A 24,464-nucleotide genomic window follows, 5' to 3' on the forward strand; every position below is an offset into this window, starting at 1 on the left:
GAAACACCTCTGAAGCGTCTACGGTTTTACCTTTCGTAATGATCTCCACGATCTTCCCTCGTTTCCATTTCAGAGGTCTCCTCCTGGCCAGGACCATCATGTCAACTTTGACGTCTTCTTTTGCCAGTTCCGAGTGAATCTTTGAAGCTTCTCGAGAACAGTGACCAAAAGCTGCAGGTAGACGGGAGATTATTTCTGCTGCCGTGGCAACAACAACATCAACACCATCCTGGAGAGTTTCGGCGCCGGCCTTACCGCTGCCGGACGCACAACCTCCAGACCCAGAAGCCTTCTGTTTGTGGTTGGGAACGGGGAAGTCCGAGTCGCTGGAGTCTTCCTCCGACGCCCATCCCATGTCCGAGCCCGAGCTGCTGAGGGACTCGTCTTCGCTGTAGAACTGCGGCGGCGTGGGCGGACGCAGAGCGCTGATCTTATAGTCGGGAAGCCGGGTCAGAACCACCACCGCCTCTTTGATGGAGTTCAGGGTGTTGCGGTCGTCCTCCCACTTTGAGGCCTTGCTGGGAGTTTCTTGCTTGAAGAGAACAGAGTCAGGTGAATTCTCTGAAAGAAAAATTATTTTTATTTAATTTCCATCGAGCAGCAGCTCCACGTCGACATTACTGATACCATCAGAACGCTGCTGCTGAGCAAACCGACATGTTGACATTTTTCACAAAAGTTCTAAATTCACCCATAAAAGGATTCAAAAAGAACCTTTTTGTGTTTAGCAAATTCAGATTTTAAAAACAAAGAAATGAAGGAGCTTCATTTAAAACTGTTCAGATTTGCAGAGACATAGAAAAAAATATATTTTTTTATATTTTTTTCTAGTCAAAACAATGTATCTCAGTTTATCATATCTGATAGTTGATCTTTACCTCCATCGTCTCCTTTTTTGACAGACTTTGTCTTTCTTTTGTTTTCTATGGACCTCCTGGACCTCTCAGGAGCTTTGGCCTCCAAATGCTCCACCTGCATACCTGCAGAAACACATTTACACCAAGAAAGGTTCATTTAAATATTATAAACATGTAAATTCACAACAGAGCAAAGACACAGCAGACGCAGACGCCCGACGTTCTGTGTGAAGCTGCAGACTCTGAGAGGCAGATAAGCTTCAGATAAAACAGAGAAGTCATTGTTTCTCATGGAAAAAGAGGATCCTTGTTTGTCACAATAATTCCAGAACAACAAAGTTTGGAAAACAGAAACTTTGAAGGTCAGAGGGTTTTTTTCTAGAAAAAAAATACATTTTTCTCCAAAATTCTTTATATTCTTTCACAAAAGTATGCATATGAAGAGTGATTATACTGGCATCATTTACAAGATTAAATAGATGTATAAAAAGAGAAATGTATCTCTTTTTTTTTTATTTTCTAATCAAGAAACAATTAAGCATCCAGACATATTTATGTCTTTTGTTTGTCTTTAGTGTTTTCAGTTTAGCAACACAAATAAAAAAAACAATAACAGGACTAATAACTGGTCATCATTAGAAAGATTGAAAATTTAAAACATTTTCAATATTGAATCTCTATCAATTCAAAGTAAAAAAAATAAAATGCCTGTAAGTTTGGCAAAAAAAGGGTCAATATAGTGCATTTCTGTATTATTCGGTCCATTAGTGAACACTTTCATCTGTTGAGTAAATAAATAAATGAAAGATCAAGAAATGTAAGTTAGGTCAAAGTTTCATTTCAATTTCTGGAACTATTTGATTTAAACCTAGAAGAACAAATGTTGCCACAGTTTATTTTCCTTTTCTCTAATTGATTTACCTTTAATTATGATAATTGCTGCAACTCAAAATGTCAAATGCCATTTTCTTTATCATTTTAATTAAGTTACAGATGAGAAGAAGAAAAAGCTGATAGCAGAATTGCCTTTTCACTTCATTTCAGACACAAGGAATGCAGATACATTGAGAAAATGAAAAAACATTTATAGTTTTGACTTCTATTTTGAGTCATAAACGCTTCAATTAACTTGAAAAGTCTACGATCAAATTCTTATTGGGTTCTTTAGGGTAAACATGACATTGAAAAAATGTTTTTACTTTATATTTTTAAATGAGTAAACATTTGGATGACTATTTTTATTCTTGTAGTTCGGAAATCTTACTTTGAAATAAAGAAACTTTATTTTAATTTCTGAAACCTTTTCCAGCCTCTGCATGTGTTTAAAGTGTTGTGAATTTTGACTCTGTTTTTTATTTTTAATTAACTTGTTTGAGGTTCCTTCGCTTTTTATTCCCTTTGAAATGAGTTAGCGTGGGTTCATTTCTCTGAGTTTTTGACTAGAATCTCTCAAATTTAACTTCAGATTATAATTAGATGAGAGAATTTCTAACTTTTTTTCTGACTTAATTTTCATTTTTAGGCTGTAATTTTGTCGCTAAAAGGTAGAATTTCCACTCAAAGCCGTGTGGAGATTTACATCCTTTATTCCTGCGTTGATTTAAATGTATTAATGTATTTACTTTTGAGGGGAAACGCTAACAGAACATGTTCTCGAGTGGAGATAAAAATTAAAAACCGCAGACGACGCAGCGATGAAGGTTCTTTAGCAAACAGAGTTACGTCACCGGAAACCGCCGCTTACCTGCTGCCGCGCTCCAACGATCCATGAACGAGAATGAAACCGAACAAATAAATAAACAAACAGAAAATGTTACGACTGACGGCTGATGGGATCATCTGTTCCGCAGATGTCTATCGACGTTGTTGTTCTCGGCTAAGCCCCGCCCTCTTTCTGCTTCTTCTTCGTGGTTTTTTAATGATCAACAACAAAACGGCGCCATTTTGTCCCCACGCGGCTGCTTGGAGTATTGCAATGAAATAGATCAAATGAACGCTTGTAAAGTGGTGTAAAATAAAAATAATAAAAAATAAATGTTTGATTAATATTCTTTTAAATAAAAAGAGAAAATCAGAGTAGTTTGTGTATTGTTATTGAACTGATTACCCTTGTAAAATCTAGTTTCCATTTTTTTGGTTACGTTTAAAGTGACATTTAAAATAATATTACATAAAGCCTTTTAATATTTTAAAAGTCATTTTTTGCTGTAATCTAAGTGGATTTGGGTGGGTTGGTCAAACTGGAGCTTACAGCTCTGTTTATCTTATTAAGTATACTTTAGAATAAATATAAGCAGTTTCTATAGTGGAGTGAAGAAAAAATACTAACTGAATACTTTTTCAGTCTAAATCGGAGCATATTAGAGTTAACTTCAAGTATACTGATTCACTTTTAGTGTACTTATCCTTTTGAATTAATAAAAAGTGATCAAAACAAATAGAAGTTAAATGTTTTACTCTTTAAACTGTAAATACATCCTTTAAACAAACCAGGAATTTGTTTATCTGAATTTTTTCATCTGCAAAGATTGTTATAAAACATTTTTAGAACAAATTTTACATCAAGATTAAATGCATTACACATAAAAAAGAGTAATATAGATTGTAAAATAACTTAATTTCAAACTTTTTGCTTTCTCGGTTTATGTGTCCATTAGCATAGCATTAAAATATTCTCGTCTTATTGGAATTATCTGGATTTACCTGGAAAAATTCTTAGTTTTTTTTTTTTAAACTTTGGTTTTGAACCAATATTTTCTAAATACACTGAATTAGATCGACAGTAAAACGTTCACTTAACATAAAATAGCTGTAGATTAAATATTTTCACCACATTAAAAAAATGAACCTCATTATGCAAATGTTTAAAGTATTTGACATAATTTTTCATTTGTAAATAACAATTCTGACCAGAATGTCCATTTTATGGAAGTGATGGATTTTTCGTGGTTGTTCCGTCTCCTCCTTTGGACACGCCCCCCAACGATGCTCCGACCTGACGCCCACAGCGTGGATGATCCCATAACTAGTTTGTCTTTAGAGACTTTGAACACTCTTTACGTTATTATCATGTAAACCACTTGTCCTTGAATGCCCTCTGACTCAGGTGATCTGCTCCTCCTCGTAGGTGGAGATGGAGATGGAACCGTAGGGATCCACCACCGTCTGGGCGCAGCGCACCACCGTGGCCAGCAGGAACAAACACAGGAGGCCTAAGAAGAAGAGAGCGAAGCCGAGGTCCACGTCCACCTCCAACTGCGGGGCGGGGTCAGGAACGCGGTCCATGAGGGTGATGGGGACTTTTCCTCATTTGTTCCTCGCAGTCACGTCAGGAACGACCGACTGAAAAGATACAGACACCTTCATGAAAGGAGCATAAGAGAGAAGTTATGATCAAGGAGGAGTCAAGACGCCATCGTTTACGGTTTCATTTCACTGAACCCAAGGACCAGAGATCACAATTCTTCTTCTTCCTTCAGAAACTCATTCATGGAATGGAAAAAATGACTCATGGGGCTCAAAAATAATATTTCTAATCCACAAAGTCTCCCTTGAAAAAGAGATCTAATCTCAATGGGATTTATTATAAATGTTAAATAAAAAAAACACACAAACCCAGAAGATATGGAAGTTTCGCCATTGTTATGGGAAGGTCACATGACCAAAGGTTTGGCGGCCATTTTATGGCAAAGTGTGAAATTCTGCAATTTTTTTAACACTTTCCTATAATATGGGAAAAACAAACTTACATTTGAAAATTTTTTCTAAATTTCACACACAGACCACCAGATTAAGTCTTCAACCACAACCGACGTTTTGTTGACCTTTGACCTGGCGATAAGGCGGCCATTTTGATATTTCCTAAACACCTTCTACAAATTTCAACTCTTCCCAGGAGTTTCCATCTATCACATCCCAACTCCTCGAGCATCATTGGGAAGCTACTTGGGAACAAAATTAGTTTTTAAAGTTTGTAGATTTTGAACGGGGTTAGCATGGCAAGCTAGCAAAAGCGGCGTTCCTTTGGTGGTTGTGCATTTTTAATCAGAATGTTGGGAAAATTTAATACATAAATTGTTGCATCAAGATGAGCGAAATGATATAACATATGATATGAATATATGAGAAATGTGGGTGTAGTTAACTAAAAACCTCAGTTGCTAAGGAAATCCAAAATTTTACTTTTGCAGATTCTTCAAAAAATGATGTAAATCTGTTCGTCAGGCCTAGGGAGGCAAAAAATAAAATTGTTGCTATGGAGATAAACCAACAAAAAAGATGCTATTTTGAAAAATTGTCTAATAATATAATGTCTAAATAGTCCAATCAGGGTAGCAGACGGGGTGGGTAAGTGTAGCAGCTGCTCAGCCAATTTTTTTTTTAAGTACTTCAGTACATTCCTTCAAATAGATATAGACAGATCAAAAGCAGATGAACCATGTGGTTAACATGCACATACAGTTTCCTGTTATCTTTTTGATTTGGATTTTGGAAATATACTGTTTCATAAATGAAAATAAGGCTTTCATAACCTACAAACCTCCTTTATTTATTTTTTCTTACAAATTGAGGCATTTTTATGCATGTTTAATGCATTTGCCACACTAGTTTTTGTATTAAAGGTAAATAAATATAAATTAAAGTGAATATTAAATGGGTTTTGTTGACTTATATCATGAACATTCAGAATCATCTGGTTTGAGCCAATTGAGTCATTAAAAAAACATTTTTATTTGTGTTTTAATTGCATTCAGCATCAACCCTGAAGTCGTCTTCAATCACGTTTTTATGAACTCACCATTCATCCAGCGTCGTCCTCCGGCGCCGCATCAGTTCAGTAAATCTTCACGGTGTCCATGAGTCTGAAGCACAGATCCCACCGTGAAGCCCTCACCTTCAGAGACACATTCAAAATACATGCAACATCTACAAGCATGCGCTTGCACCTCCCGACCTGCCCCTGCCATGTAAAGCCCCCATCAATACTTAAACAGGAATTGGATGACTCCCTACATGCTTCACAAGTGAATCAAACACCCCTCTGCTTTTGTTCTGCTGTAAACGGACCTCCGTCGGTGTAACCGCTTATTGTCGACTTCCCAAGCGGGTCACTCCGGCGCCTTCGGTGACACGGGCTGAAAAGGCTCAAAATGCAGCAGGATGGAGCTCAGGGATGAGAACCGGAGGAGGGAACGCCAGAGCTCCTCTGAGGAGCAGCCGGCCTCACGGAGGGGCAGAAACAGGAGCCGCATGTCACTTCAATAGCAGAGCCAGATGCTGGAAACTGAAACGACTACTTTAAAATGGAGATTGTTACAGTCAGGCTTCCAGTGACATGAACTCTGCCCACGCCGAGGAGCGGCGCAGGAGCGTAAAGTGATCCCGATTCATATGCAATTAAGGAAGGAGGCCCTCGGGGACGGGAAGTGCTGATTCTGAAAGAGTTTTTACAGGGTGGCTGAGAAAAAACATCAAAAGTTGAGCCTCAAAAGTCTAAAAGATGAATAAAAAATCAAATTTTGATGCAGTTTTGTATTAAAATGCATAAAACATGAGAGCCAGCAGCAGGTCATCACAGCAGCAGACAGCTTTGACGTGGACTCTACACCAGCGGTAGCAGTTACAGCCGTCTCTGTTCCACTCACAAAGTTCATGTCATATTTTGTTCCTCAAAGGAAAATACTTCAATATATCAAAGAATAAACATAAAACCTGAAAACAAACAAATGCATTTGAATTCATTATATTTTTATGCTTTTTGTGTTTAGAAAATTAAAGCAAATGTGGAAAAAAGAAACATTTCCAATTAAGCTTCCTTTTTTATTATTTCTGTTAGAGAAATAAACAAAATATTTAAGGATATGGATAAATTAATGGATAAATCATCTAGAACAATAAATAAAACTGTGAATTTTATTTGTTAATGTTACATTTTTAGAAGACTAAAGGTTCAATACATTTAATTTTAATGCATTTTATTTAAAAATCACTTTTCAAGACAAACCTGGACACTACAGAAAAAAACAACAAAAACAGATTCAAATTCAAATTATAAAAATAGAGACAAAGCTTAGCAGGATGTAATATTTTACTGATATTATATTGATTCATTTTTTAAAAAAAACTGTAAAGCAATAATAGTCTTGGAATATGATTCTAAGGGTGGAAAGGCCCTGGTTCAAATCCCGGACAAGCCCCCAATTTTTACAAACTTAAGTGTTCTAAAGACAAGTCCCAACAACCAACAAAGAGATGCTGAGGATGTCAAGAGAACGAAACGCAACCAAGTTTATTTTTGCATAGCTAGACGACGGCCGCCTCTTTCACTGGGGATTAATAAAGTAGATTTGATTTGATTTGATTTGATCCTGACAATCATCTGATCCTGACAATCAGCTGATCGAATCGCTGTAAGAGAGAACAGAAAAACAACCAGAAAAAACGTGAAGGCTGCAACAGCAAAAACATTTTTACCATACAGCATCAAATATCTAATCTCAGACTCCCTCTGAATTATAATAAAATGTAAAGTTTATTTTTAAAAGAATTCAGTTATAATAAAGGTTGCATATCCATCTTCTTCCATTCATCGGGACCGGGAGTCTAATCAAACATTCCCAGACTTCCCTCTCCCCGGTCACTTCCTCCAGCTCCTCTGGGGGACCCCGCGGTGTTCCCAGGCCAGCCGCGGTTTCTCTCCTGGACCCAGAGCGCCCTCCACAGGACACCACGGGGAACGCGGTCGAACGCCTTCTCCAAATCCACACAACACCAATGGACTGGATGAATGAACTCCCACGAACCCTCAGAACCCTGGAGAGGTGCAGAGCTGGTTCACCGCTCCACCACCAGGACGGAAACCGCACTGTTGATCCTTGACCATTGGACAAAACATTGGACTGTAGTACTACTGAACATGTCGGAACATGCAGGTTGAATGATAATCTCAGATTTAGTAAAGTAACAGACGAGACAGTTATTCACATCATGTTTTTTTATTTATTTTTTGAAATAAAAAACTGAAATGATGAAGAAACTTTCCAGGAAACCGTTCTTTTTATTTTTTTAAACACAAGTTTTTAAATTAACCAAAAAAATCTGCCAAGAAAAGGCAATTTAAAACTTTTAAATGATTCCAAACTACCGGCGGGATCCAACATCACAACTAAGAATCAAACCTTTAAGTTCAGAGAAGGAAAGGCGGGAAACCCTGAAGCGTTTCTGACTAACGTACAGACGCTTTGTTTCCAAAAGTAAAAATGTTCCGACACAAACAAAAGATGCAGGAAAATAAAACCATCCAACATAAGAACCAATACAAATCTGTCAATTTGGTTCACAGATGGAAGGGTTGAGCTTTCTGGCTCCTAAAAACGTTATTTTTTATTCTCTGATGATTCAGTGGAATTTCACTGAAACTAAATCAGAGAAAACATGGCCGCTCGGAGCAGCTGCTGGTTTCCACACCAGGATCACATACATGTGTGACGTCGTCAAGTTCTCTGAACCTCCTCAAACGTTCCCGTTCAGGAACAGGAAGGTTTGGACATGGCGCCGGCGGATGCAGAGGAAGATAGAAACGCTTCAGCGCCGCTTCGCCATCAGTCCGTTTTGGAGCGATGGTTGAGGACCTGAGCGTGACCGTTCTTCACGTGACCGTCCTTCACGTGACCGTTCTTCACGTGACCGTTCTTCACGTGACCGTCCTTCACGTGACCGTTCTTCACGTGACCGTCCTTCACGTGACTGTTCTTCACGTGACCGTCCTTCACGTGACCGTTCTTCATGTGACCGTTCTTCAGCTTTTCGTGGCCCTCATTGTCTTCGTCCGACTCCGTCTCCTCGTTATCGCTCCGCTCGTCCTCCAATTTGTCCTGTCAGGAGGAAGAGCGGTCACGGCTCAAAGAGGCGGTCCCACTGCGTCAACGTAAAAACAAATCTGGTTTCTTACGTTGCCCTGCAGGAGCTTGATGACCATGCGCAGGATGAACCCCGCCCAGATGACATGCAGAATCTGCAGCATCAGCAGCATCACGCCAAAGAGGAAGAAGCCGAGGAAAAGGGTGTAGCGGGTCAAAGGGAGCGTCATCGCCATGAAGAGGAGCCTAGAAAAGAGGGCGGAGCAAAACAGAGTCCAATCAGAAGCCCTTACAGCCCCAGTGCTGCTGAACCGGGTGTTCACATGCCGAAGAGCTTCTCTGATGAAGCAAACGCAGGCCAGGCTGATCGACATCCAAACCCACCGAACACGTTTTCATGCTACTCCTGAGAACCTTTTCTCTGATTGCTCCGCCCACAGACAGACTGTGAGTTCTCATTGTGAAAGTTCTGTTGTGAACAGACGCTCGTGTGACCCGAGAGCCAGAAAACAAAGGCGGAGAGAACAAAGAGAGTCTTTGATTTTTGTTCTTAGAAAGAAAAATGCGATTTTCTGCAACTAAACTGATGATACAAACAATCTTCTGTGTTTGTCTAATTAAACACCTGAATCAGAACCAGAAACATTAAAATCATCTGATTTGAAAAAGTTAAAAGTGTATGAACCTTATAATGCGCTTTTGGAAAGGTGTTAGTGAATGTCTTTGGAGAACGTTACAGGTGAGAACGTTACAGGTGAGAACATTACGGGTGAGAACGTTACGGGTGAGAACGTTACGGGTGAGAACGTTACGGGTGAGAACGTTACAGGTGAGAACATTACGGGTGAGATCGTTACAGGTGAGAACGTTACAGGTGAAAACGTTACGGGTGAGAACGTTACGGGTGAGAACGTTACGGGTGAGAACGTTACAGGTGAGAACATTACGGGTGAGATCGTTACAGGTGAGAACGTTACAGGTGAGAACGTTATAGGTGAGAACGTTATAGGTGAGAATGTTACAGGTGAGAACGTTATAGGTGAGAATGTTACAGGTGAGAACGTTACAGGTGAGAACGTTATGGGTGAGAACGTTACAGGTGAGAACGTTACAGGTGAGAACGTTACGGGTGAGAACGTTACAGGTGAGAACGTTACGGGTGAGAACATTACAGGTGTTTGTAGTTTGGGGCAGCAACACCGTTTTAGTTTACTGAAACTATTTTAAAATCATTTTTTTTAGTTAAATGATTTGGAAAAAAAATATTTTCTGGGTGAAAGCAAGTTTGTTTCCGATGAGATATTTTTCCTTAAAAGATATAAAAATCTTTGACATTCATTATTACCTCACATACATTCATTGGCTTCAATAGTTTCGTACAAATAAAACAAACCTGACTGATGTTCTTGTTTGGACTGTTATAAATAGTGATAAAACTGTTGTTCTATTGTTACTGTTACTTATGAACACAAATGCAAATTCATTCTTTCTTTAAACAAATTTCTCATTTTTAAAGCTCCAAATTGTAAAAATACTGTAGATAAAAGACCTCATCGATGAAAGCTGCTGAGACCAGATTCCTTCACGGTGAAATGACTCGCCACACGTTCCAAACAGAAATCTGAATCTGGGATTTCCCTTCGTATTACCAGACGGGGAAGACGATGAGGCGGGTGACGATGAAGACGGCAGCGAACACGACGAAGAGGAAGTTGCAGGTTCTTTTCCATCCAGCATAGTTGAACATTTTGGCCAACTAGAAAACAAAAAAGAGAAATTGTTGTAATTTCAGTCTTTATGAACCTCAAAGGAACAGAAATAAACTTTGCAGATTCCATCAGATCATGTTTGGTTCTAGAGAAACCAGAACATTTTCTCTTTTTCTGCTTCTCATTAGTGGATCTTCTCCATCACGTCCCTCCAGAACAGGTCGTTATCGTACCTCCATTATATAGTCGGAGGCGTCGTGCACCAGCAGGATCACAGACCCGGCCCGGATGTAGTTGACCACCCAGGAGACACTGAGGAGGCCTATGGTGACCACATGGTGGACGATCTGCTCCCAAAAGTCCTGCCACAGCAGAGGAAAAGGAAACGGTTAACAAGCAGGTCCGGGTCACAGAAACCGGCTAGAACCCAGAGGTTCTGAACGTCTGGATGTTCAACTGTCCCTCTGATCCTGTTTTTCTGTTCAGGATGAAGAAATGACATCACTGCCAAACAGAAACTGAACTTTTGATGTGAATGTTCACAGTCAAAGTCGTCCTAAGCAGCACAGCAGACGCATTTCCTGCTCTCACCAGAGTGAACGCTGGAGCGGTGGAGTTACGCTTTAAAGAAATACCAAATTACAGCAGAGTTTAAAACTCACGCAAGACCTTTTGATTAAAAACATAAAGAATTACGATTAAAAAATGGAAAAAAAAGGTCATCCCCTCCTGATGAAAGGTCACCAGAAGGTTCCTGATCCAACGATCTAACGCCAGGAGCCGCTCGCTTACCTTCCGTTTGACGTCCGACACGACGCTGAGCAGCAGAGACATATAGAAGCCCAGCTGGATCATGTAGTACCAGTACTGAGAGGTCAGCAGAGGCTGGAAGAGACCAGGAGCCGCTTTACCCAGAATTCCACTGGAGCTTCTTTCAGGAACATTTCACAGACGGGACAATATTTACCATTTTGGGGAAGTTTTCCCACATCCTACTGCTGTCTCGGAACCACGGTTTCTGCAGACGGATGGAGAACGAGGTTCAGGTCGTGGGGCTGAAATTCTCTTTCCTGTAAGTCACGGCCCGCGGGCCGGATCCGGGAAAGTTATTTAAGGTTTAAGTTGATTTATTCTGGAATAATATTCCTGCATTTTTATTATTCATAATTATGTTAAAAAGTTTTTTAAAATTGTCATTCTGCAGGTTTTTGGACTACTTTGGTGTTTAGTAAGATTTTTTAGGCGGTTTTGGAGTTTAGAGAAAACCAAATCCCCGACACCACAAACAGACGGACCGAGTGAATCAGAATAGAAGGAGAAAGGATTTAATAAAGTGCAGAATAAAGAGGGAAAGGATGATGGTAAAACCTTTAAATCTACAGAGAAACTTAGAACAGAGAAAAGAATAAAAGTAAAGAAACAGGGAGGGGGCAGGAAAAACTAAAACAAGGAAAAATGTCAGGAAATGACATCAAAAGAGACCCGAATGTTAGAATATCAACACATTTTTCTAACTTAGTAATTCTGTGGCTCAAAAATCTCAGCATCTGCATATTAACTGCAGCTCAAGGGACATTTTTAGAAACTATTTAATTACTATTTTAAACTATTAAGGGAAAAAAGTCAAAACAGGGATTGTTTTTGTAAGAATAAACTTTTATCTATGTGGTATTTTATTTAGAGTTCTCCATTTTATTAATGTTAGCAAAGCTAGAAGATGATGATAATTGTAGAAAGGATGTTCAGTCAGACACTAAGGAAAATATGGAACATAAGGGCCACCGTACGACAACAAAATACATGTCAGAATAAACGTAAACATTTTGCAAGAATAAAGTAAAGCACTTTAGGGAGAAAAAACAATGAAGTTGAACATTTATGCATTAAAAACTGTTGTAATTTTAAAAATTAAATGATTTTTATAAATAAAATGTTACATTAATCTTTTAATAAAAAAATAAATAAAAAAAATGTCACTTTGTTTAGAAATCTGCTTTACTTTTCTGTAGATGTAAAACTTTATTTTTAATAAATTACAACTATTTTTTCTTAAAAACACGACTTTTTCCACGTTCAATAACAACTTTGTAAATCAAATGTTACATATTTTACTGTTGACTTTAATCTAATATGTTTTCCTTATTGTGACCCTTAATACTCTCTTTTAGGAACATGAAACAAACACGAATTTCTTAAAAAAAAAAAAATTTTTCTTAAACAATTTTATCCTTTTTATTTAAAACAGCAGAAAAACGTATTTATCTGATTTACTCACATCAACGAGGACCGCCAGGCCGCCATAGAAGGCAAAAAGGTAAAAGGTAAACCTCCAACTGTAACACAAAGCAGTCATCTCAGGACAACAACACGCCACAAAATCAACAAACAAGAAGACAAGGATCAGAATAAGAATCTAAAACTATCAGGTCATGTTGGTAACTGAAGCTGAAATTCAATGAACACAAAGGAATTTGACTCACTTTAATAAAACCAAAAAGGATATAATTCAGTGATAAATTACAAAAAGACATTTCTCTGGGTTGAGATTCTGTGCAGAAAATGGTCAGTTTTTCTCTTTGATTCAAAGTTTACTAAAGAAAAAAGATTCAGGAATTTTCAGCTTATTTAAAATTCATGTTTGACCAAATCGGTTTGAAGGTTCGTGTTTTTAATTCATTTAAATCTTAAACAAACCTGCAGTTGTATCAAAATCAAAGTAAAAGTTTCACAGAAACCTTTCAAAACGCTCAACTGAAATCATATCTGACCCCGTTTCCTGGTAGAACTGGAACCCACCTGGCCTCCTGGAACTTGGTGAGCTTGCTGGGTCGCTCCTGGTTCCTCCTCCTCTGGAACCACCTCTGGACCTGTCGTACTGAACAGCCCGTCTGTCTGCTCAAACTCTCTACGGAGCTCTAACGACAAGAGCAGAACAGCAGCGAAGCCGTGAGGCACAGAGACGAGGACGCCGTTCACGCCACGGCGTTCATGTCTTCATCATCAGGAGAACCCCGGAGAGGAGCTCAGTACCTGAGTGGGATACTTGGAGTTTTGGCGGAAGTGAGACTCCAGGGTGGGATTGGGAGGAGCTGAGAGGCGGGGCTTGAGGCTCACGCCGAGCAGAGAAGCCAGAGGAGTTCCTACTATCCTGGAGATTGAAGAACCACACGGGGAACCAGCAGTTTGACGGTTAATGTTCACAGCAGGAGTTAAAACACATTTAGCTGATAGTGTTCACACTGGACAACCAGGAGAGGCTTCTTCTATCAGTGCATGTCCGCCAACTGCAGTTGGAGGAGGTTTGGTGCGACGTGTGGAAGCGGAGAAAATCAGGTGAATCTCGCTCCAGACTTTTCCTTTCACAGCTCCATTCCGAATTGATTGGAGCGAGCTAACGAGTTCCTCTGTAGCGAGCTAACGAGTTCCTCTGTAGCAAGCTAACGAGTTACTCTGTAGCGAGCTAACGAGTTACTCTGTAGCGAGCTAACGAGTTACTCTGTAGCGAGCTAACGAGTTCATCTGTAGCGAGCTAACGAGTTACTCTGTAGCGAGCTAACGAGTTCCTCTATAGCAAGCTAACGAGTTACTCTGTAGCGAGCTAACGAGTCACTCTGTAGCGGGCTAACGAGTTCCTCTGTAGCTAGCTAACGAGTTACTCTGTAGCGAGCTAACGAGTTACTCTGTAGCGAGCTAAAGAGTTCCTCTGTAGCGAGCTAACGAGTTACTCTGTAGCGAGCTAGCAAGCTCCGCTGAGGTAAGCTAGCAAGCTCCGCTGAGGTAAGCTAGCAAGCTTTGCTGTAATAAGTTAGCGAGCTTCGCTTTAGCAAGCTAACAAGCTCGGTAGTCCACCAGGTAGCTAGCATAGCAAGCTAACCTACTGAGTTTTCACTTACACCAACGTGGGCAAACAGAGGCGGGGCCACTTGGCTGTGCTGGCTGGGTTCACACTCCTCTGGGTTCAGAGTCATCCTTAAATAGACCAATCAGAGTAAAGCCATCACAGCTCTCTGTAACTTCGCCATATAAAATGTTTTAATCTATGGGCGTGCTGCGGGCGACAGGTCGTAGTGAATAGTTCTACAACAGTAAGGGGGAGGGAGGTGAACTGTGGGCGTGTCCGAGAGATTTTTCACATTTTTAACTCCGTCCCCAAATCCTAAAGACTGTATTTACAAATCCTGAATGATGAAATAGAAATTAAATTCTTCAGGAGGTTTTCTGAAGTGGAAATTAGTGGAAGTTTGTTTAAAATAAAAGAACAGATCCAAACAGGAAGTGGATCAAGTGGACTCACCGTTCAAATATCCATCTCACGACCAGGAAGGACAGAGCGACGGCTACGGAGGCCCAGAGGTCCTGGACTTTGGGGAAGACGTTCCCGTCGTGATCCTTGAGTTCATCCCAGCTGTGGCCTTCAGGGAACCAGACCCAGTCCGCCCACATCAGCGCTCGGAGGCGAGATAACATCCTGCAGCTGAGCGGAGGGAAGCGGGTCAGAACTCCACCGAGGAAATAAGAGCGGATTCATTTAATCCAGCAGGACAAAGTCCTCACAGGAAGGACGGGACAGAGCGGGAGCAGAGAGGAGGCCTGAGTGAACTCTAAAGAGAAACTCAAAGATCTGCCTCGAAATGTCAAACTGTCCTTAAAAACTTTTACTTCCACTGCAGAAAAACATGATAAATGTGGTTCTTTGAAACACAAACATGTTCTATCAGGATTAATCTGGACGGGATTACGTTCAAATAAAGAGAGGTATCATCAACAAACAACTTCATATTTCAGGAACAGATTGTTTTCAGAACTTGTTTCTTCTACAATATTTGAGCAAAAAATTTGAACCTCACATCAAACTCAAAAACTCACCAAAATTTGCTTTCGTACCCAAGAAAATGAATTTGGGGCAAAGAGAACAAACCAAACTAAACTGATGTGTCACAACTGTAAAAAATAAATAAATGGAGACAAAATCTCAGAAACGATTTCAGTGACACCAAAACACGAGTCGAGGACGTCCAAAGGAAGTTTGAAATTATTATGGGATGGCCACAGGATGTACAGTTTAGCGGCCATTTTGTGGTAAAGTGTGGAAAATGTTTATTTGAATAATCTTCACACACCAACTTAAGTCTATGACCACAAGGGAATTATGTTGACCTTTAACCTGGGGAGAGGACACCGTCTAGAATGAAAAAATCAATCAACCAAACGACCCCTTCAGTGGGTCTGATTGGGGGGGTGGGGCAGAAGGGGCGGAGCCAAGGGGAAGTAGTGCATGCGGACCAATCAAAACCACTCAGGTTGGATTGTTTTTATTACTGTTTAAAATCCTGTAAACAAGTTTGTCAGTTGCAGAATGTGTAAATCCTTTTTCTCTTTGGCTTTTCTGATCCTGAATTTGATCTGGATTATGAGAAGAAAAGGTCAGTGTCTGGATTTAAAGAGTATTTGGGCCAGTTTACAAACAAAAATGTTTTTTTAAACTACGACTTTAAATCTTGGAAATTTACGAGAATAAAGTCGTATATTTATGACTTAAAAAGCCATTTTCTAAATTTATGACATTTTTTCTCCTAAATATACAAGATAAATCTCCTAAATTTACAAGAATAATAAAAGGTAGTAAATTTATGAGATTAAAAGTCGTAAATTTGCGAGAAAAAAGACCTAAATTTGTAGGAAAAAAAGAGTAAATTTACGAGATTTTAAGTTTTTAATTGTCGATAAAAACTACGTAAAAATTGTTACATTAAAATTTGTAAGGTTAAAATTCATAATTTTTTTAAGAAGAAAATCCTAAAATTTACTAGATTAAAAGTCGTAAATTTGCAAGAAAAAAAATTGTACATTTACATGATTTAAAGTCTTTAATTGACGATAAGGATTATGCAAAATGTATGACATTAAAATTTGTAAGATTAAAATTAATAAATTTACGAGTTAAAAATCTTCACATTTAAGAGATCAAAAGTCCTAAATTTACAAAAAAAAAATCACAAATTTACGAGATTTAAAGATGTAAATTCCCAAAAAAAATTGTAAAATCGACAAGATTAAAATTCATAGTTACGAGAAAATCCTAAAATTTAATAGATCAAAAGTTGTAAATTTACAAGAAAAAAAAATTAAAAAACACAAGATTTAAAGTCGTAAATAACGAGAAAAAAATTCAAAAATGTTTTAGATTAAAATTTGCAAATTTACGAGAAAAAAATCCTAAAATTTACAAGATGAAAACTCGTATATTCATGAGATTTTTAGAGTCGTAAATTTACGAGAAAAAAAAGAGAACATTTACGAGATTTAAATTCATGAATTTAAGAGATTAAAAGAGAAAAAAACGTGTAATATTACTTTACGTAGTTTATTTGTTGGTGGCCCTAAAACTGTCCTTCTTTATCCGTTTGTTTCATGGATTTATTTTTGGAGATCCTTAAAAGTCTGAAAACTGAGCAGGAGGTTCTTCAAACAGTGAAAACGTGGAGAAATAGATATATATACTTTATTAATCCTTACGGAAATTATGTAAGAACTAACGGCAAACACAGGAACACTCAGATGTTTCTTTATTATTTATACGTCTACGTTCTTCATGGACCTAAAATCTCTCTGAACCCCAACAATGACGTCTGGAACGGGTCGGAGGTTCTGACTTTACTCGACTCAACAAGGAAAACAAACTGTCAATCAAACCTAATTACACAAATGTATATTATAATGAAAAAAATAACAGAAAAGTTTGACTTCTGTTCATTTTAGAAGTTTGCTCTCTTCCAAACTGAAAATCTGATTTTCTCTGATGGTTCTCTTTGAAATACATTTACATTTATTGGTTTTTCATCTTTCTGATGTTTTTTCATGTCACTATAAACTGCAAAAGCTTTGAATTTCCTTATTGCAAGTATAATTAACCCTTTCTATCTGTATTTCTGAAGCAGATTTCCTGGAAAGCCTGATTCATAAAAAGCGGTTCATATTATTAGAAGCTTTAAGAACTTCCTCTGAAGATGAATAATGAGGCTTGAAAAGAACCGGTTCTCCTAACAGAACATTTTCCTCTTTTCACAAACAGATTTGAATGAATATCAGTTTCTCTTCCTCTCTGGTGAAAATACACCGTAAAGTCTTAAAAATGACACTTTATTTTGTTCTTGAGGGAATCAGCAGCTTCATTCAGTTGATTTCTGGGTGTCAAAGATTTTCAGATAAAACTGAAGCTCAGATCTCACGACAAACGTTTACTGTTTACAGATAATCATTTAAAAAACAAAAACAACAGAAACATCCGCTTTGACTCAAATAAATTCAGTGATTGAGGAACAAAAAGAGTCAGAAACCTGAAGATCCAGTTGATCCAGAAGACGAGAAGAATTATCGGAACGATAAAATTGATTTATTTAAAAACTTTTAGTTTATCTTTTGGTTATTCAAATAAAAATAATACATTATTTCCTTTAAAGCCTTTTTTGTCATACACAGGATTCCTGGGAGTTTATAGAATAGAATGAACATATTAAAGAAAATTCCACCTTTGTTTAGTTAAAGTAGAAATTAAAAACTGTTTTTTAAAATAATTAATCAAAATTAGTTTGGAAACAGAGACTTTAAAATGACTGTATATTACATCAAACAGTTCATGTAAAAAAAACTTTAGTTTGTGGATCTAAATCCATACAGACTAACTCAGTGGACGCGTGGTAGAGTGTCCAACCTAAAACTGGTGAGTTACAGGTTCAAATCCACAGTGGAGTCACAACAAAGAGTCAAAAATGAGATTGGATTTTTTTTTCTTTGTTTTGTGGCGTATGAGACTTAAATTGGTTCGAAAAAAAAAATCCACCTTAAATTGGTAAATTTGGCTGATCATGTTTCTTTTTTTTCCCTTCAAAATAAAAGTTGTCGGGTTTGAGCTGCTGACGCATGCGCACAAACATCCAGCTGCCTAATACAGTTTTAGTTCAAATCTCTTAAACCAAATATAAATTCAATATAATATAAATATTCCTGGACTCCATGAGGATTCGACTACAGATTAAGCTCATTTAAGGTGGAATTAACCCCGCGTGCCCGTTTGTTTCTGTGAAAAAAAAAACTGTGCAGGTGTGGCGGTTTACCTGAGAGAAGAAGCGCGAGCAGGTAAAGGCAGCAAACACCTGGAGGAACCCCCGCCCCCCCGGGAGGGGATGTCCAGTTCCCGTTATCAGGTGTGTGATCCGCTGCTGTCACGGCGGAGCACGCGCGCGCGCGCTCACCTTCACGGAGCCCCTCAGGTGAGGCTGGTCGTCAGATCCCGCGTGCCCGCTTCCTGCAGCGCCTCATGGAGCTTCAGAACGCTTCATGATGAATGGACGGAGATCCTCCGCTTCATTCTTCAGGGAGATGAAGATAAAATCTCCGTTCTGAGGAAAACTGGAGTCTCGGTCCATAAAATGAGAAGAAATTCTTTTTCTGTTGGATCTCTGTGGGCGGAACCTTATAATCCAACCCAACAGTGATGGAGGTTCTGAGGTCGTGAGGGTCCGATGAGGGCGGAGACAGGAGGAGGATCATCAGGACGTAAAACATGTGATTGTGTTTGTCTGAGGATTTAGGACATTTATGAAGACATTTAAACTCAAGGTTGAATTTCTGAAAAACATGACGTATTTGTGACGTAGAAGCTCTAGATCCACCTCCATCCTCTGGTCTGAGCTCTCCAAAAATGGAGCTTTCATCACTTCATTTAAATATTCAAAAACAGTTTTTGGCTGGTAAAAACATTTTAAAATGATAAATGATGCTGGTTTTCAAAATAAAGAGCGATTTGACAGATTTTATATATATTTATATATATATAATACTCAGGTCAACAATTGAACCCTTCATTCTGTTTTGTTCAGAACCACGGAGAACATTTACACATTAGACAAAACATTACAATATAACCAAATACTTGGAATAAAAAAACAATATCAAAATGTCCTTGTTTTGAAGTGATATCAACTTGTGGAACGTCTTTGTTTCGTCTCATTTGACATATTTTTCAGTTTTATCAGACGTGGAGCTGAAAATACGTTGAACGCTTTAGTTCTGCTGCTCCCACATCACAAATAAACTTTGTGAATCTTGAACAAAAGTTGCACAAAGACACAACCGACTAAATGCTGGTTTCTACCATCGTCTGTATCAGAGAACTGGACTGAGGGAATGTGACATCATCCATAATAAACGGTTTATTTCAAGCTCCAAAAGAAAAAAAAGTTAATTTTTCTGTTTCTGTGGTGACAACGATTGGGTTTGCCCACATTAGCGTAGGTGAGCACTCGGTGGGTTGGCTCGCTACGCTAGCCAACCTCCAGGTATATGCTAGCGAGGTCCGTTGTAGCAAGCTAGCAGGCTCTTTTGTATCAAGCTAGTGCGCTCCGATTTATTGATAAATATTAGCTAAACTTCAAAATAGCCTTAAAAAACTTTTAAAAAGCCTAAATTAGCCAAAACAGCTAGCATGCACCTGAAATATTAGCTAAACTTCAAAATAAATCTAAAAGATCTTACTAAATACCAAAAAGCTAGTAGAATGACCATTTTTTAAACTCTAAAACTGTAACTTTTTAGCATAATAATAAAAAGGCAGGAATATTATTCCAGAATAAACCAACTTAAACCTTAAATAACTTTCAATATTTTACTCTCCATAAAAATATATTTTGTCAAAATTATACAAGTTAGAGATGAGCTCAAGATAACATCGGGTCATTAATAACAATAAAATAAAATGATCTGGAGGGCCGGATCTGGCCTCCGGGCCTTGACTCTGACACATGCTGTAGACAAAAGAACAAAACTCTGAAAACTTCATGGTAAAAACTGAACTGTTAAATTTTATTTTATTTTATGATCAATTTATGAATATAAATGTTCAACAGATTTGATAAAATTGCTCAAAAAAGAATCAAACTCATAAATATTTGTTATCTCAGTGATGGATTTCATAGGAGCTTTACTGACAAAAACACCTTCAAATGGGTTTTATCTTAAACTTTTATTCATCATTAAAATAAATACATTTAAAGGTCAAATGTTCGTTTCAATACTTCACTAAAGGGAGCAGAAAATGACCCTAAAACTGTCTTAAGATCATCATCCTAACCACACCAAAGATCTGTCACAAACAAAAAAACTCCACATTTTCATTTTTTCTAAATTGTACTTTATTTTCTTTTAAAGACATGTTTTAAAACAGCGATTGCAGAGAATAAATAAAGAAACATTTTTTTTGTTTGTTTTGAACTTCCATAGGTACATTTATGCAATTAAAAACTTTATAATATGTGTTCATCGTCATGAGGACCACCACACTCGTTTTTTTTCTTCTCAAATTAAAAAAGAAATTGTCCTCTTTCCCAGCCTCCAGATTGATTCCTAATAAATTAAACGTAAAAAATCAAGATAGAAAAATTCCCAGCAGCCCTTCCTTCCACCCTGTTCATTTGAAATGTGGCAGCAAAGAATGTGGTTTTTGTTTGTTTTAAGTCCTCCAGTTTGACAACCAAGGTATTTACAGTGAGAGCAAATCCGTTTCACTTCTATTTGAATCATTCATGTTTTGAATTTTACGTTTAAATAATAAAACTAACTCTACATAACAATATTACCCATGGTAATCATACAGAATAGTATTTTCTTTTGCCTTCCAAGTGTCGACCGGCCTTCTCTTGACGCCACGAATCACACTATACAGTAGAACCCTGTTCAGCAGAATAACATCAGTGATATGCTTTTTCCTTAACATGTATATTTGTTGCCAACAATAGATTATGTACATAGTAGAAATGAATCCAGCTGTGGAATGATACGAACTTTGGAGCACTTCTGATACTGCGGATGCTGACTCTGGAGATGGTGGGATTTTTTTGCTGATTTCGTAAGCTCGCACGTAGGATACTGCTTTTGGTGAAGTGTTGCTCCTGTGCTATACGGTTGGTCACGCAACCAAAAACAAAGGCTGGGACATCCCAAGTGGTTTCCTTGATTGAACTCTTAGGTTTTCCTGGAGGAGCAGAAGAAGAGAAGAAGAAGGAGAGGATTAAAGCAGTCACACGGTAGAGGGAGGAGGGCACATTCAGAGGTGGAGGGGGCGGAGTCTGTGGCGTTTGCACTCGGAGGTAAATCAGTCACCCTGTAGCGCCCATGCAACGGCTCAGTGAGTCCTGGAAACGACCTTCCTTAAAGACGGAGCTCATGTCGTTTTACCGATATTCACCGAACCGTCGGGATTCTGGAGCCTCCAGCAAATCGTTTCCACTGACAGAAATGTAACCTTTTTTACCTAAAAAGCTTTTTTAAATAATTATTTCTTAAGAAAAACGCAAAAACAGTTTAACCCTGAAAAGCCACGACATAAATATTTTTTTAAAACTAAAACATTTTTTAAACCCTTTAATGAAATCCACATAAAAAGACGTTTTAATGGGATATACCGTATTCTCTGCACTATGGAGCGCACTGGATTATAAGACACACGTCAATAAACCGTCGATTTTTGAAATTGTGACTAAAATCAAACTATAAGTGAGACAAAAAACAGACAAGTCCATCAATCAAACAGACATTATTAGCTGCATTCACCTGCAACTTGTTTCTAACACGCTACATGTTAGCCACTTTCTAAGGGTTAGCTATGTAACAGAAGTGTTAGCATATCTACAATACCTGCAACTCTCAACCTAGTTTGAAATGCGCTACATATTAGCCACGTTAGCGAACTCAAAATCCCAACATACCCTCAACCTAGCTTGTAACATGCAACACATTAGCTACATTCGACGGGTTAGCCATGTTACAGAAGCGTTAGCATATTTACATTTTCTTTACCTCCCAAACTTGTTTCCAATGCGCTGCATGTTAGCCACTTTTGAAAGGTTAGCCGTGTTCTAGAAGCGTTAGCATATATACAGTACCTTTAACTCTCAACCGTCTTTGTAATACGCCATACGTTAGCCATATTACAAGCATTAGCCGCGTTAGCGTATTAAAACACCTGTAACTCCTGATCCTTTTTTTGTAAAATGCTACATGTTAGCCACATTACAAGCATTAGCCGCATTAGCGTTTTAAAACACCTGTAACTACAAATCCTTTTTTCAAACACGTTACACGTTAGCCACATTACTAGCATTAGCTGTGTTAGCATACTCATAATACCTGTGACTCCCATCCTTGTTTGCCACACGTATAAAAACAGACTGTAACCGCTAAAGCAAACTATGCTAACTCCCAACCTTGTTAGTAGCATTAAAAAAAACACCACTACACATTAGCCACGTTAGCATATTTCTAACACCTAAACTTGTTTGCAACTCGTGAAAAAACAATTTCCCAGAGGGCTGTGTACCTCTCAGAATCTCTTGGAGATCAGAAAGCCCAACCAGGATTAATCTAGATATAAAAACGCTTCAGATTGATACATTTTTGTTTTATGATAAATATTAAAGCTTTTAAGTGCGCCTTATAGTGCAGAACATACGGTAGATAATATCAATCAATAAGTTTTCCTGCCATAAGTGTTTTTTAAGATTTAACGGAAGCAGCCATCTTGAAACGATCAGGAAAAGCCCTTCTACTGCCCCTAGTGGATGGAGGATAAAGTACAGGAGAGAAAACATGAATCTATGGTTTTATATGAACGCCTGGATAATGAGATGAGGGTCTCAGAAATGTGAGGATCAGATATAATAGATGGTTAAAGGGTAAAAGTGGAGATGTTAGCTCTACTTTGTTTTACTTTCACCAAAAGTCCCTTCTAGTTTTCAGGATGATCCACAGGATTTACCTGACAGGTGAGAACTTAAGGTGTTCATGTTATAGTTTTACACATTTTCTTCTGGTTTTATTGCTGATCTCGTCTTTTCTTCTTATGTCTTTAATCATTTTTATGCTCTGATGGAAACTTGATGCTTTAATTTTTTTTCCGAGATATGTGACATTTTTATTCCAGACGGTGACCTTTGCATGACTAGACAGCGATGATTAGTAAGATCCGTCATCCGCACGGCGACTTAGATACCACACAATCAATGGTGAGGAAGGAGAAACAGGAGATGAGATGGAACGCTCTGTTCCCTCTGATAGGAAGAAGGTTTCCCCCATGTGTGTCGATGCTGATAACGAGGAAGACAGTTTCACTCCGACCAAACAGAAACGACACACTGGAGAGACCAAACACATGAAATGTCATTCACACTCAGACAGCACCGAGTCATCCACGAGGAGGAGAACATTCAGACGACTGTCGGAGTTCAGGAACCAAAGCACGACCCCGCACTCACCGGAAGCTACCACCACGGACAGGGCGGGGGGGTGTAAGAACGATAATCATGACACACAACAGAAAAATCAGAACTAGGAAACAGCTGGATGGAGGACATCTTAACCTCAAACTTTTGGAGAACCCCAGAATGTCATGATAATCAGTTGCTTACAAATGTTTTTGATCAGTTTGTTTTTTCTTTGCAAGGATTAAAAAAAAAGACAAAATAAAAACGCCACAACAAACACAGCTCACAGTCGCCACGGTAACCCGCCATGCAGCTGAGCATGGGGAGCCGAGCCGGAACAAAAAAAATGTGCTAACGGCAACCAACACAGGCAAAACCGCCACAGCAACCAACACAGGCCAATCAACTTACAACGCGGCGAGAGGAGGGGAGGGGGGGAGGTTTGAGCGGTTGCTAGGCAGCCGTAGCCATAGCGCCGCACGTCTCCATCATTTATGAATGGACAGTCTTGAGAGAGGAGTGATGTTTGTTTCAGGAAAAATGGCACAGCACGAAAACAATAAATGACAAAAAAAGTCAATGAATTAATGAGGGACAGGTACATCCTGCGACAGAACAGGTTAGGCAGAACATGAACGCAACACATCAACGAGAGACGCAGCAGCACCAACGCTTTACAGCAGGAATGGAATCAAATGGATCTACTGTCTGTTCAGATTATTACAGTCACTGAGTAACTAAATGTGTCTGAAAGACCCACTCCCAGGAAAATGGTGTTTTAAC

The 24,464-nt window shown here is 38.6% G+C and overlaps 3 protein-coding genes and 1 long non-coding RNA gene across 12 annotated transcripts in view; all 4 read right to left on the reverse strand.

Moving 5' to 3' along the window:
- Nucleotides 1–3,014, reverse strand: part of LOC112162674 (histone-lysine N-methyltransferase SETDB1-B) — a 7,335-nt gene extending 4,321 nt beyond the window's left edge. The window contains exons 1-4 of one of the 3 annotated variants that reach the window (XM_024298542.2): nt 2,602–3,014; nt 879–980; nt 256–528; nt 31–171 (exon numbers count right to left, since the gene is read on the reverse strand). In XM_024298542.2, the coding sequence (XP_024154310.1) occupies nt 31–171; nt 256–528; nt 879–980; nt 2,602–2,626 (541 nt within the window). In that variant the 5' untranslated portion in view covers nt 2,627–3,014. Of the gene's footprint in view, nt 1–30; nt 172–255; nt 562–878; nt 981–2,601 lie in introns of all 3 variants that reach the window. The other 2 variants (XM_024298541.2, XM_024298544.2) reach the window with 2 other exon arrangements.
- Nucleotides 3,015–3,576: 562 nt separating this feature from the next.
- LOC118599370 lies at nt 3,577–6,446 on the reverse strand. Of its 2 annotated transcripts, XR_004948692.1 has the most exons (3): nt 5,925–6,446; nt 5,656–5,751; nt 3,577–4,199 (listed from the first exon to the last, which is right to left on the reverse strand). It is a non-coding gene; the product is annotated as an uncharacterized LOC118599370 (long non-coding RNA). The 2 variants fall into 2 exon arrangements; XR_004948691.1 differs by having other exon boundaries at nt 5,656–6,446.
- A 1,459-nt stretch (nt 6,447–7,905) lies between these two features.
- Nucleotides 7,906–18,974, reverse strand: cers2a (ceramide synthase 2a). Of its 5 annotated transcripts, none has more exons than XM_036214322.1 (12): nt 18,678–18,974; nt 14,720–14,893; nt 13,456–13,573; nt 13,222–13,340; nt 12,701–12,758; nt 11,393–11,443; nt 11,218–11,310; nt 10,659–10,787; nt 10,366–10,472; nt 8,809–8,962; nt 8,645–8,731; nt 7,906–8,569 (listed from the first exon to the last, which is right to left on the reverse strand). In XM_036214322.1, the coding sequence occupies exons 2-12, from the start codon at nt 14,890–14,892 to the stop codon at nt 8,459–8,461; spliced, it is 1,200 nt and encodes a 399-aa protein (XP_036070215.1). In that variant the 5' UTR covers nt 14,893; nt 18,678–18,974; the 3' UTR covers nt 7,906–8,458. The 5 variants fall into 5 exon arrangements, with proteins under 5 accessions (XP_036070215.1, XP_036070214.1, XP_036070213.1 ...); XM_036214321.1 differs by having other exon boundaries at nt 14,720–14,899; XM_036214320.1 differs by having other exon boundaries at nt 18,540–18,974.
- A 1,453-nt stretch (nt 18,975–20,427) lies between these two features.
- The window catches only part of celf3a (cugbp, Elav-like family member 3a), a 38,184-nt gene continuing 34,147 nt past the window's right edge, over nt 20,428–24,464 (reverse strand). For both annotated transcript variants that reach the window (XM_024298245.2, XM_024298243.2), the window contains exon 14: nt 20,428–21,454. The gene's annotated coding sequence lies outside the window, so the exon portion shown is untranslated. The remainder of the gene's footprint in view (nt 21,455–24,464) is intronic.

This window comes from Oryzias melastigma, linkage group LG11 (genome assembly GCF_002922805.2).
Source record: "Oryzias melastigma strain HK-1 linkage group LG11, ASM292280v2, whole genome shotgun sequence".
Lineage (NCBI taxonomy): Eukaryota > Metazoa > Chordata > Actinopteri > Beloniformes > Adrianichthyidae > Oryzias > Oryzias melastigma.